The 13,245-nt window shown below is 45.0% G+C and overlaps 1 protein-coding gene across 1 annotated transcript; it reads left to right on the top strand.

Moving 5' to 3' along the window:
* Positions 1–4,346: 4,346 nt before the first annotated feature.
* On the top strand, positions 4,347–12,419 carry prtfdc1b (phosphoribosyl transferase domain containing 1b). Its single transcript, XM_080440314.1, has 9 exons — positions 4,347–4,455; positions 4,746–4,852; positions 6,226–6,409; positions 6,988–7,053; positions 10,055–10,072; positions 10,959–11,041; positions 11,227–11,273; positions 11,425–11,501; positions 11,823–12,419. Exons 1-9 carry the CDS (start codon positions 4,408–4,410, stop codon positions 11,868–11,870), a joined length of 678 nt encoding a protein of 225 aa, XP_080296440.1. The 5' UTR covers positions 4,347–4,407; the 3' UTR covers positions 11,871–12,419.
* Positions 12,420–13,245: the final 826 nt, after the last annotated feature.

The following is a 13,245-nucleotide window of genomic DNA, read 5'->3' as shown; positions in this document are numbered from 1 at the left end:
CTTTTGTCTCGCCACGTGTCGGAGAGCAGGAAGAATGGAGGCTCCAAAGGCATGCGGCCTGGAAGGCTGCAGCCTGTTCGTAGCAGCCGATGATCCGCACCGCCTCTGCATATCCTGCCTGGGGCCGAACCACGCGTTCCTCGCCCGCTACCACCCAGTTGACGAGGACGCCTGTCGGGCCTGCGCGTGCTTCACAGTGTTCCACTTGGATCATCGGCTAGTGAGGGCCAACTTGCTTGCGGCCTCGACGAGCGGCAGCCGCAGCGGTGTTTCCCTCGCCATGGGATCCAGAGCACCGCCAGCGGACGAAGGCCTTGGGGCCATGGGCCCGCCGTTACACGTCGCTCCGAGGACCAGCAGTGCTACCAAGGGCCGGCGCGAGGTCGCCTCCGGGGCATTAACCTCGTCGTCGGTCCCCGCCAGTGGCGCCCCTCCTTCCCCCTCCACCTCCCTCCCCGCCTGGGGCGACTCACAGACGCCAGAGGGCAGCGTCTACTCCAACGTCGAGGAGACCGACGGAGCAGACGACGGCATGGACGAGGGTGGGGAGGAGGAAGACGAAGGTGAGCTCACCTCGTACCAGGAGGTCCAGGAGGTCCAGGAGGTTACGATGTCCAGCCCGGGGCCAGTCGTTCCTCCTGGTCCTGCAGCGGAGGCCTCTGTCGAGGACAAAGAGCCCTCCGAGCCCGTCTGGGCCATCTTTAGGCGAGCCATCGCCAGGTGCGGCCTGGAGCAGCCGATGGAGGCCCTGAAGGTGTCCGGTGGAGTCCCGGTTCCAGGTTTCCAGGGACTGGCAGCCCTCCCCCCAGACGGGTCGAATCGAAACTGCTCCCCGAGGCCAGCGGCATCAGAGGGGCCCTGCAGTTTTCGTGGGCGGAGAAACAGGAGCCCTCCAAACTAGGTTTTGTGATTAAGCTCATCTCCGCAGCGGACCTGGGGATCGGCGGCCTTCCCCCAATGGACCTGACTCTGGCCAAGGGCATCGAGGACGGTAAGCCAGGCTCCGTTAAGACAGCGGAGGACAGGCCCGTCTTCGCGGACCACAACAGGAGGGCCAACACCGCGGCGTTGAATACGCTCTACAAGGCCTCGGGGCTAGCAGCGGAGGCTTTCAACGCCGTGTCCCTCCTCCAAGGGTCGGCCGCCACAAAACTCAAGGAGCTGGTGGCCAAGCCCTTGGGGGTCAAGACCGCAGCAGCACTCCACGCCGAGTGGGTCGAGGATGCGAAGGAGCTCGAACGACTGACGCAGATCTCCATCCTGTGCACCTGCCATGGCGTGATGTGGACGGGTCGAACCATGGCTCTCTGCGCGGACCTAGAGAGGGCCAAATGGCTCGACCTCGCCGCGGACTGTGAGAAAAGTGTCGCCGCAAAGCTGCTCCATCTTCCCCTCAAGGCGGACAATCTGTTTCACAAAGCCGCCGAGCTGCTGCGCAGCACAAAGGCGGAGGAGAATCAGAGAAAGGAGGCAGCGACTGGCCTCCTGACCCCGGCCCCATCTGCTGAAAATCAGCCTCACAAGAGGCCCACGGGTGGAGCTAGGGCCCCCGTTCGCCAGCAGGGAGCGTCCCGCTCATCTTCGACCAGAACCAGCTCCCGGGAGGGTCGGCCCGGTTCGCTCGGAGTGGGCGACGCAAGGCGTAAAGACAGCTGCCGCTGCTGCCCCTTGTGGACGCCTCTCTTACGGTCCCGGGGATCAAATCAGAGGCGTCACCGGTTCCCATGGGAACGGTCACGAGCTCCATGGAGCAGGTGACGTCAGCAGCCCCCACCATCCCCACGAATCCCCTCGCTCAGTGTTTGAATCAATGGAAAGCTTGCAAACCGAACCCCTGGGTGCTGCGCACCGTTCAGAAGGGCTACAGGTTGCAATTTTCCAGCAAACCTCCGATGTCAGACAAAGTGCTGTTTTCTCGAGCGTCGGGCCGTGCGGCCGTGACGCTGAGGGAGGAGGTTCTGTCTCTCCTGAGCAAGGGAGCAATCAGAGAATTATCTCCGGATCAGAACCGGTTGGGGTTCTATTCGGAATATGTTCTGGTGAAAAAGAAGGTGGGGGGGGGGGCGTGAGACCTATTCTGAATCTGAAGGGCCTCAACAGATTTCTGACGGTCTTCAGATTTCGGATGCTAACAACGGCGACGTTCTATGGGGTACAGGGACATCTCCCTGGGAGTAGACGCCTTGGCACACAGGTGGCCGAACATACTACTGTATGCTTTTCCACCTCTAGAGCTGATCCCTCCAACGTTGGAGAGAATCAGGCTCCAGGGCCGGACAGTCTTACTGGTGGCCCCGGCATGGGGAGTGTGGAGGTCGGAGATTGCTCCCCTCCTTTACGGCGAGCCATGGCCTCTCCCTCCGTTCAGAGACCTGCTGAGACAGGGAGGGGACGAGGGGTTCCACGAGGACCCCCAGCGACTAGACCTGTGGGTCTGGCCCGTGAAAGGGTGAGCCTGAACAGGGGTTGCCTCCTGATGTGGTGGCTACCATACAGGGGGCTAGGGCCGTCTCCACGAGACTGCAGTATGACGTCAGGTGGGACATGTTTGTGTCCTGGTGCTCGGAACAGTCACCATCAGTGGTGGCTTTCCAGGCGCCTGTGGGCAGCATCCTGGTCTTCCTGCAGGACATGGTTGAATCAGGATTTGGCTTTTTCCACCATCAAGGTGTACCTGGCGGCCATTTCCGCTTGTCACGAGGGGTTCGATGGCAAGACGGTGGGTCAACATCCGCTGGTGCGCCGTTTCATGAATGGAACAGGCCACTGTTCCCAAAGTGGGACCTTGCGGTGGTGCTGGAGGCACTCTGCCGTCCTCCTTTTGATTCTTTTGAGTCTGCAGATCTGAGGATCGTGAGTCTCAAAACGGTCCTCTTGGTGGCCCTGTGTACGGCCAAATGGGTCGGTGACATGCAGGCGCTCTCGGTGAGCTCGGAATGCATGTGGTTCTCAGACGACGGCAAGAGGGTTTTGCTGAAACCCAACTTGGCGTTTGTGTCTAAGACTGGCATGGTGGCCAGGGCCCCAGTTGAGCTGGTGGCCTTCCATCCACCACCGTTCACGTCGGTGGATGATAGGCGGTTGCACTGTCTCTGTCCAGTGAGAGCATTGAAGCTTTACTGCCAGAAGACGGCGGCCGGCCGTGGGTCGTCTCAGCTGTTCGTCTTTTTTGGCCGGTCTGGTCAGAGGAAGGCGGTGGCTAAACCGACCTTGTCCAAATGGATCGTGGAAGCGATCAGGTTGGCCTATGTGAGTAGTGGTTCTGTAGTCCCGGTGGGTCTAAGGGCTCACTCTACTCGGGGTGTAGCTGCATCTTGGGCCCTTTACAAGGGGGTGTCGATGCAGGAGATATGCTCTGCGGCGAACTGGTCGTTTCCTTCGACCTTTACGGCCTTCTACAGCCTGGACGTGGCGGCATCTGCGATGGCGCACACGGTCTTGGGTGTGGCGGCTGGTTCAAGTCAGGAGAGTACTGTGCAAGCCTAGGGGCGTGCCTCTCTTCCTGCTTGTTCTTCCTCTTAAGCCTCCCCTGAACCAGCTAGGCTGGGGTCCGGGGGAGAGGAGGCCCTGGTTCTCATATCAATATGGGGTGGACTCGTGTCTGTCCATTAGTTGAATGAGGCAGACCGTGTGGTCTGTCAGGGCCTTGCCTTCGGGTACCTTCTCCGCATCCTGGCCCGGTGGGCCGGGGCGCCCGTGAGGCTGGGGTCTCGCCTGGGGGCGGGACCTGGGGCCTAGGGCGTGTGGATGGGTAGGGTCAAGGGATCTAGCTCCAGGGGAGTTTTATGTATCCCATAAGTATATTATGAAGGAGAGACAGAATAACTAGATGTTACGTATGTAACCCCAGTTTCTTATCTCCGAAGTAATATACTTACCTAATACCCCTTCTGTGCGCATTTTGGCGTGCAGAGGGAAGTTATTAGAGGGTGTACACCAGTTACTCGAGGGGTTTTATACCCCTTCCGAGATAAGAAAACTGGGGTTACATACGTAACCTCTAGTTACTAATTACAAAACATACACTAACCACTTCAGCCCTACATTCAAAAGATTTTTATACATTTGAAAACTTGTGAAGTGAAATGGGACATTCTGCATAATGGGTACTTTAAATACTTTTGGTACTTAAGTACATTTTGATGCCAAAACTTTTATACTTTTACTCAAGTAGGCTACATTTTGAATTCCGGACTTTTTCTTTTAAGAGTGTTTCTACATTGCAGTATTGGTACTTAAAAAAAAAAAAAAAAAAAAAAGAGTACTTTTTCCACCACTGATTCTTGCACATTATGCTCCTCCCACTCTCCTCATTGACACTGCCTGCCACTTCTTTACGGGAGAAAAAGAAAAGAAACTGGTGGTCTCTAACTATAAAGACCCCCTTGTTCTGGGCAAAAAAACAACATGGAAGACAACACCGCCCAGTCCGTGGAAAGAGGCGATGGAATTGTGGTAAATGAATTAACAAGAAGAGCAGAGCTGGGACGTAGTAGAAGCGTTAGATAACTTTATGTCTAACACGCAAGAAAAGTTGCGAAAACGTATTCATTCATGCGCAAAGTTTTGCCCACGTTGCATGTCAACCATTGCATGCGATGCATGGCATGCATGTTGTTGCACTGAGAACTTCGGATCGGTTTATTACATCGATGCGACCTTATCTAGCGTTGACTGCATGCGTGCAGCTTTAGAGCATCATATTGCATTGATAACATTTACACAACACATCCCTTTCCTCCTAGATCAAAGATGACTGGCCAGGCTACTGTTTAGACCTGTTCAACTATCCTGCTCACTACGCTGGGGATTTAGAGTGTGTCTACATCCCACATGGAGTCATCATGGACAGGTACCTGTTGTAGCGTAGTAGTACTACTACCATACTACTACCATACTATGCGCATGGCACGTAATGTTCTTCACTCTTCTACTCAGTGGTTCTCAAAGTGGGGTCCGGGGAGGGGACCCCATGGGTCCTTGAGGGAGGGGGATACAGGATAGGTGGGCACTAGGGACATCTGGGCACCTCGATATAAATTTGGCTATTTCGTCCAAAATGTATTTATTATTTTTTTTAATGGTCTTAAGTAATGAAAAGTATGTGAACATGCACAGTACATCATTATTAGACTTAGGCCTAATTTATCCTTCAACTTCTTGTTTATGGCTCAAAATGACTGGATGCAGGTTTTGTTGCAATTTGTAGCAATAGTAGACATTAATTGTCGAATGTTTAAGCATGTTCACATCATGTATACTTTACTTTACTTTAACATTTTTTAAATATTTTATTTTTTAACGTTTTGGACAAAATGGCCAATTTTACATGAGCTGTCTACTGCCTAGAGATGTCCCTATAGTGCCCACCTATCCTGTTACCCTTGAGGGCGTTCCAGTGGGGTCCCCAAAATGTGTTAATATACTGTATATCAATCAGTTTAACCACTGATAACATGACCATATGTTTGTACATATTTGTCAAAAAAAAGCTTGAGAGCTTATTTTCATTTTGGTCATTTGAGTGCTATATAAGTGTGCAAACTGAGTGCCATGTGTTGTTTTTTGGGGGGTGGATGGGTAGCACAGACATAAAGGTACTGTTGTTCTGAGCAAAAATAATTAACGGTTGCCCGGACAACCGGATCTCTGTATCTGTCAGTCCTTGTCCCTTTTATGCCCATAAATGGAGCTGACTGATTTGTTTGAGCCTGGTGCCATGACGACACATTGAGGATAGACAACACACTACATAGTTGGGCGTAGCTGCATTGGGAACTCCTTATATGGTTATGGCTGAAACATAGTGACATGAGCGTGACGCCGTGGTCAGCCGACCCGCCGGCCGGTCCTCCCTTAAGCCAATTTTAATATACTGGAGTTCGGGCCGCTATGTGGCCCTCACACCTATATGACCCAATATGTCTGACTCATAGTGTCAAGGGCTTTGTCAGAATACCCGTTGTACCGGTCTGTCTGTGTCCCTTTTATGCCCATATATGGATATCTCTGTATCTGTCAGTCCATGTCCCTTTTTATCTGTCAGTCCTTGTCCCTGATGTCATCAGTATATGCGCATATATTGGAATGTCCAAATATGGGCATATTGGATGGATCGGCGGTTCTGGACAACTGTGTCCGAACTACTCGACGGCGGGCACTGCACTCATGCAGTATCACAAAACATAAGCGTGTCTATGTTTTCTCACACTCTATTATTTACAGGACTGAACGTCTTGCTAGGAATATCATGGATGACCTGGGTGATCATGACATTGTGGTGCTGTGCGTGCTAAAAGGAGGCTACCAGTTCTGTGCCGACCTGGTGGAGGGGATCAAAGCACTGAGTCGCAATTCCAACCAATCGATCCCCATGAGGGTTCACTTCATACGACTCAAGAGCTACCTGGTGAGACCCTGGCTACTAAACAGACTTCACGGCTGACTGACCGATGCGAGACAAAGTCGATAGATTAGTTTCATGCTTGATTATCATCCATGGTGGTTCAGTCATGAGACTGAGGATTGAGACTTGAATTAGAGCTGTCGTAGTATCACAATATGAGCCTTGTGGCCTCAACTATGCCCTCTCCTATGGCTACGATGTCAAGGACCCCCAAATTAACCCATTAAGACCTGAGGCCGCTTCTACAAATGCCTTCTAAATCAGTAGTTCTCACACTTTAAAGATTTTTAAAAAATGTTCAAAAATAGCAGATGTACAAGCTCGCAGTGCGGCACGAAGTGGCGCGCTGTGAGCTTGTATATCTGCTATTAAGATTTTAGTTCTTAGATTAGATTTAGTACAGCATTCTACAAGGTGGGGAGATGAAACCTATGATCAGAATTGTCACTGTTATACATTCTCTCATACAAATGGTACGACTATGTGTACCGTATTCATGTATTTATTCATTTATTCATAAACGTTGACATATACAAACAGCAATAAGAGAAACTTTCTTTGCTCTCTTCTGTTTCTTGCAGAATGACCATTCAACAGAGGATCTCCAAATTGTTGGAGCTGAGGACTTATCTTTTTTGGGTGGAAAGGTAATTATTAATTATATATTCAAAGAATAATTTAATAATAGTTTTTTTATGACAAAGAAATGACAATATCTGATAATGAGAATGAGCTGATGTTATGAACTCTATCTGTAATTTGAAAAACATTGTCGGAGCAGACAGGTCAGGTAATGTCTAATAGCGTCCTCAAGAGGGCAGCCTTTCTTAGAATTTGACATTGCCCCATATTCATTCTCTTTTTTTAAATAAGAGTCTTATACTAGGCAGCACAACAACAAAATATCCTCTGGCTCATGGTAAATGCATACAATGAAGAAACAACATAAAGCAATAAAACAAGACAATACACTCCCCTCATTCTTGAGGAATTGGTTCACCACTTATACAGCAGAAGTCAGAGCCTAAAGTTAACCAAGGTAACTGTTTAGGGCTGAACAATTCATGATCATGATCCAAGTGAAAACACATTTTGATTGTACAACTTTACAGTCCAGTTATAGCTATAGCATATGCTGTCCTTTTTATTTTCTTATCTTATCTTCTGACAAGTAAACAAAATGGGAATTGTAAGAAGTATTAAGTGTATATGCCAGTGTAAACACTAAAGCAATAATAATCAGCTTTCAACTGTTAAATTTGAAGTCTATTTACATTAGTTCTTTTTAAATGGTTCTGGAGCTTGTTCTGAATTATATGAGCTTGCAACAGTGCCTTATCTAAGGCCTCTTGTGTGTGTGTGTGTGTGTGTGTGTGTGTGTGTGTGTGTGTGTGTGTGTGTGTGTGTGTGTGTGTGTGTGTGTGTGTGTGTGTGTGTGTGTGTGTGTGTGTGTGTGTGTGTGTGTGTGTGTGTCTGTCTGTCTCATGTTTGCATAAATATACGTATGCACTGCAGGGACACACTACTCACTTCTCATTGGCCAACAGGAAGAAGAGAAATATCAATCAGCTGATGTGATTACACTTAGTCATATGCACAGAGTAAACTCTGATGCACTCTGTAGTCAGGCGTGGCATAGATTTATTTCTGAGTTATGAGGTATGGAGTCTGACTCATGCTTTTCTCACTGAGTATTTTAAGGCTGGCTTCCTTCCTGTAATGTACAACTAATGTAGTCATCCACTGGTAACTGAATGTCACAGTGCAGTCCTGGAAGTGAGCATATTGAGTGAAGTGGAAAACCTCACACAAGGTTGAGGCCTACGCCCATGGAGTTCTTCACATATATTTACAGTTGATTGTCCTCTCTGTGTGGAGACTAAATAGGTCATTCTAAAGTAATTCATGTAGAAATACTGTACTCTAAAGAATACTCAGGAAAGATAATGAGGACTAGACAAAGCATATCTTATTGTCTTCATGCCTGGATGCATGCGTTGTTTGAAAAGAAGTGACCCCACAGTGAATTGGTCAATTTAAGAATTGTTTTTCTAGACCAAGTTTAAGTTTAAGGCTTCAGATCATTTTATTGCCCAGTTGTTTTGGACTTATTACACAAACATTTCACCTATTCAAATGAGGTACTCAGCTTTCATTTCCTTGTGCCATTTCCTTGTGCCTCACTGACAGCGTGATATAATGAAAACATGTTTTTTGCATTAATGAACTTGGGAGGTGGATCACAGCTATGTATGACTCAGTTTTCAGCCCTTTCAAAACACTTCCATCTGAAGTTTAGTAAATTCATTACAGATGATAATATTCTCACTCAGATGTAATGTTTCTTTTTGTTTTGTGTTGTTGTTTTTCATTTGGGTATATGTTGCTACACGCAAGATGCTCCATCTTTCAAATATCCCTTTTATAATTTAAAAATGTTGTAATTTAGTCAAACTTAGTCAAGTCAAATGTATTCCCATCAGATAATTTATACACAGTAAAGTAAATGTACTTCACATTAAAGAACAAAAAAAATAAAAAGTAAAAAAAGAAAGTACATACATTCTTTCTCTCTACCCCACCCCCACAACAATTCACAAACGCATGCACACATGCATGTAGGCGTGTTATGTGGGGGCACACACACACACACACACACACACACACACACACACACACACACACACACACACACACACACACACACACACATACACACACACACACACACACACACACACACGCGGAAATTGGCCAAATGCCTGAGAAAATAGGAAGGTCTTAAAACACTGTTGTGGCCGATCACAAGGTCATCATGCAGTTTGTTCAAGAGGGTAGGACCATAATGACTAAGTGCACATTCACCAGGTTTATTAGACTTTATTCTAGGCACAGGAGACCAGTGTCTAATTTGTCTATAATCAGTTAGAAGATCAGAGATGTATTCAGGAGCAAAACCACTTTGAGCCTTGTAAACAATAAGTTGTACTTTGAAATGTATGCAATATTACAGCGTAGCCAATAAAGGGATCTAAATATAGGACTAATGTGTTCAGCTCTTCTTGGCCCAGTGAGTACTCTGGCTGCAGCATTTTGAATGTTGACTCTACCTATCCTATGGAGTATTTTTGGGGAGTCCAGTGAAGAGGGCATTACAGTAATCTCACCTGTTGGAAATGAATGCATGGACCTGTCTGTTTTTCAGAGTTGGACAGAGACCAGAAGTTTCTAACTAAGCTGTCTAGCTGTCAGTTTTCTGTCCTGCTCTCTGGGTCTCAGAGACAGTGAGAACAAAATGTGAATTGATCTGCTGTCTCTGAGCCTTAGCACCTACTACGAGGATCTCAGTATTGTCTTTGTTCAGCTGTTTTGGGACATCCAGTAGTTGATGTCATCAATGCAATTAATATGCTTATTTACTGTACAGGACAGGTTAACTGGGGGAAATGTAAAGGATTTATATTAGTGTCTAACATCTTGCTGTAGTGTAGAATCTCTTCAGTACTTCAGTTCTGCACAACAGTCCCAGTAGAGTAAGTTTAATCTTTGTATTGTGTGTTGATTAGAGACAGCTTGTTACACATTCCTAAGCTTAGATTCATTGTTTGATATCCTCCCTCTCTTCTCTCTCCAACATGTTATCAACAGAATGTACTGATTGTGGAGGTGAGTCATCCATGTTTTTGCTTCCCCTTTTTTCTCTCTCTGACTTCATTAAATAGACCTTGCTTTACGTGCATGTTTATGCAGGTCAAGAAGACAAGGCATCTTAAGTTTTCTGCTCTGCAGGATATTTGAAGTAGGAAACTACATGAGCAAATCCCTGGATTCGACCATTTTAATTGGCTTCATTTTGTCAGGGATGTCTGAGGATGTTGACATAAGAAACTTTGCTATTGGCTCAATAATTTGTCCTGCTATGAGAGTCAGTGTAATCAAACATAATGTGAAACAAATCATATTATTCCTGTCTAACAATGGGCAGTTTATTTAAGCAGATTTGGTTACTTCCCAGACATCAGTCAATATGCTGTAACAAACAGTGGATTGACCATTATTTCAGAAGAATGAAAATCTAGGCAAGTTGTTTGATGTAAAATGCTATGTAAACCTATATTTGCCACATTGCCCATATTTATTGATGTAAAGTAAGAACAATTATGGTAATAATAGCCCAATGACACATTACTTAAGGTAGAGGAACACACCCAAAAAAGACTCATAAACAAATGGCACACTGCAAAGTCCTGAGTGTTAATTTAACTCTGAGAATTAAACTGACACTAAGGTTTTTAATGTGCAGGAGCATGGCAGTATGTACTCGTAAGACTAATTGCTTTTTGACTTGCTAAATGGGCTGGCACATCCACTAATTGGTCTTCCCTTTTTTCACTTCCATTTTATTGACCATCACACGAACACAAACCCTTTGTGGAATTGGAGAACAGCATGGTCAAGTTCGCGCTTTCATCTCTGGACCTGTTTACCCTGGTCTGTATTTGAATGTTGACAACTGTCCCCTCTCTGAACTCATTCTTTCTGTCCCTTGAAGGCCATTGTAGACACAGGGAAGACAATGAAGGCTCTCCTGAAGCATGTGGAAGCCTTCAGGCCCAAACTGATCAAAGTAGCTGGGTGAGTGTTTGCTGAAAACAAAACAAGCTGAATCACACAATTTCCTCCTTCCAGTCTAGACAGATAGTAAGAATGGACACTGGTTTTAGATACAGTGGTACCGTTATAGAGAATATTGTTCTGTTAGTCCTACACCACTGGTAGGAGTTTGACATGAGTTGACATGCCTGCTTTTCCCCCCTCAGATTACTGGTGAAGAGAGTGCCACATAGCTCAGCCTGTCTTCCTGATTGTATGTAACTTTTCTTTTTTATATCACTTTTTTTAATGACTCATTCTTCCATCTCAGTAAAGAAAAAACAATGGTTGAAACTAGTGGGCCAGTGAGTCAGAGGACAGTGTACAATTGCTTTCTTCCAGACAGTATACATTTTCTCTTTCAGATGTTGGTTTCGAGATACCCAATCGCTTTGTTGTGGGATACGCTTTAGACTACAATGAGTATTTCAGAGATCTCAACGTAAGTCGTCACGGTTACTTTCTTATTTTGAGATACAATGATCTTGTTGTGAGAATGACTGTGGGCGTGTTTATTGAAGGTGAATATATGTAAAAACATTAAGGATTAAATCATCTTCTCAGGATTCTCCAAAGAACTTTGCACAATAGACTGACTTACTTCAATGATACATCTTTATTTCATTAGTTCCGTAAAAAAGAGAGCACATTTAGGAAATGTTCTTTGTCAGTTTCATTTCTGATGTAAATATTCTGAATATATACCGTATGTACAGTACTGATCTAAAGTTTACATTTTTACTTTTTTCTTTTTCTCTTGCAGCATATCTGTGTTATCAGTGAAAGCGGGAAGATGAAATATAAGCTCTAAGAGGAGACGTGACTTCTGAAATGTCTTCCACAATTAGTATCGCTACAATAAAAAATCCTGATTCATCTAATTGTTTCATGACATTCCTTTGTCCACCTTCCATGACTCTTGCATCTTATCCAGCGATTGACCTTGTAGTGATTTTAATAAAACATTGTGTTCAAATAAATGCATAATTTGTGTTGACAGAACTGAATTAAGCTTTTTTTTTTTGCATTACTTAGTTTAAATCTAACATAATATTTCAGTTCAGTTCTACTGCTTGTTGTATGCAGTGTAGATAACTTTTATATCATTTATTGTGTGAATGTACTGTTTTTTTTTTCAAATTAGTTAATGATATAGGAAGTAAACAGTAACTCAGCTTTTAAGATGAAAGGGAGGATGCACGTTTTATTAGGAAATGACTGTTCCTGTTGGAAATTGAATGATAGATAGATTATCTTTACCTCCACTTGACCTTTGAATGTCTTATTTGTTATGTGTCTGTCACCTCACCTTTTCTGCTCTACCTGTTCTCAGGGGCAAATAAAAGGGTTTTGTAGTGTCCCTTTTTCGGGTTTCATTATTGTTGTTTTGTTTGTTTTTAGTATTCTTTTCTCTTTTTTTACGAAGATAATGTCAGTTCTAGGTATATGTGATACTTTTCTATTCACTCTATTTGAGGATACCCTAATGTATCCAGTAGGAGACACAAAGGAGACTCTTTGTGTCTCCTACTGGATACATTAGGGTCTTTATTATTATCATCAAATTATTGGCTTAGGATTTCGACAAAAACAGAAAAATCTCCATGAATTCAATGCTTCATGAGGTGTGTAATTTATAGGAAATTAGTCTTTTTTTTGGGGTGAACTACTCCTTTAAAGAATAGTAATAATAAAACACTGACGTTTGTTTTGACTAATAGTGTGAATGTATGCAGGTTTACTTCTTCTTTTTTTATATGTGTAATTTTTTATTGCAGATGATTCATACAGTCATTGATCAATCCATCTTATTTCTCTTTGACTTGTAACTGGCATTTTTATATCGGCATGCAGGTTTACTTCTGTTTAACTGTTTGTTACAGTCTCAAATGGCTTTATAGGTCCATAAAGGAAATAAAATGACACCCCTGACCATAAAGCCCAAGGAAGACCAAATGAGGTCAAAACCTTTGGTTTTCGAAACAGTAATTATTTTTCAAAGCAGTAACTGTTGTGTAAGACTGTGTTATTCGTCTGATACATTTACTTTGTCCTGAACCATGCAGCGACAGAACATAATGCATGTGCAGCAACAGAATATAGGCTATGCATGTGCACAATTGAACCCTTGACCATAGACCCTCACTCAGGGCAAGAAAACCCCTTAGCATTGTGTCTGGGGCCAG

Source organism: Gymnoscopelus braueri (assembly GCF_963280865.1).
Source record: "Gymnoscopelus braueri genome assembly, chromosome: 10".
NCBI lineage: Eukaryota > Metazoa > Chordata > Actinopteri > Myctophiformes > Myctophidae > Gymnoscopelus > Gymnoscopelus braueri.
The sequence above is the reverse complement of the archived record's forward strand: the minus strand, read 5'-3'. Positions and strand labels throughout refer to the sequence as shown.

What these genes read in the sequence shown, in the direction of transcription:
- prtfdc1b (XM_080440314.1), top strand. Translation starts at nt 4,408, where the DNA reads ATGGAAGACAACACCGCCCAGTCCGTGGAAAGAGGCGATGGAATTGTG. An exon ending in CATGGAGTCATCATGGACAG is followed by an intron (nt 4,853 to 6,225) that starts GTACCTGTTGTA and finishes TATTATTTACAG; the next exon opens with GACTGAACGTCTTGCTAGGA. An exon ending in CTCAGCCTGTCTTCCTGATT is followed by an intron (nt 11,274 to 11,424) that starts GTATGTAACTTT and finishes TTTCTCTTTCAG; the next exon opens with ATGTTGGTTTCGAGATACCC.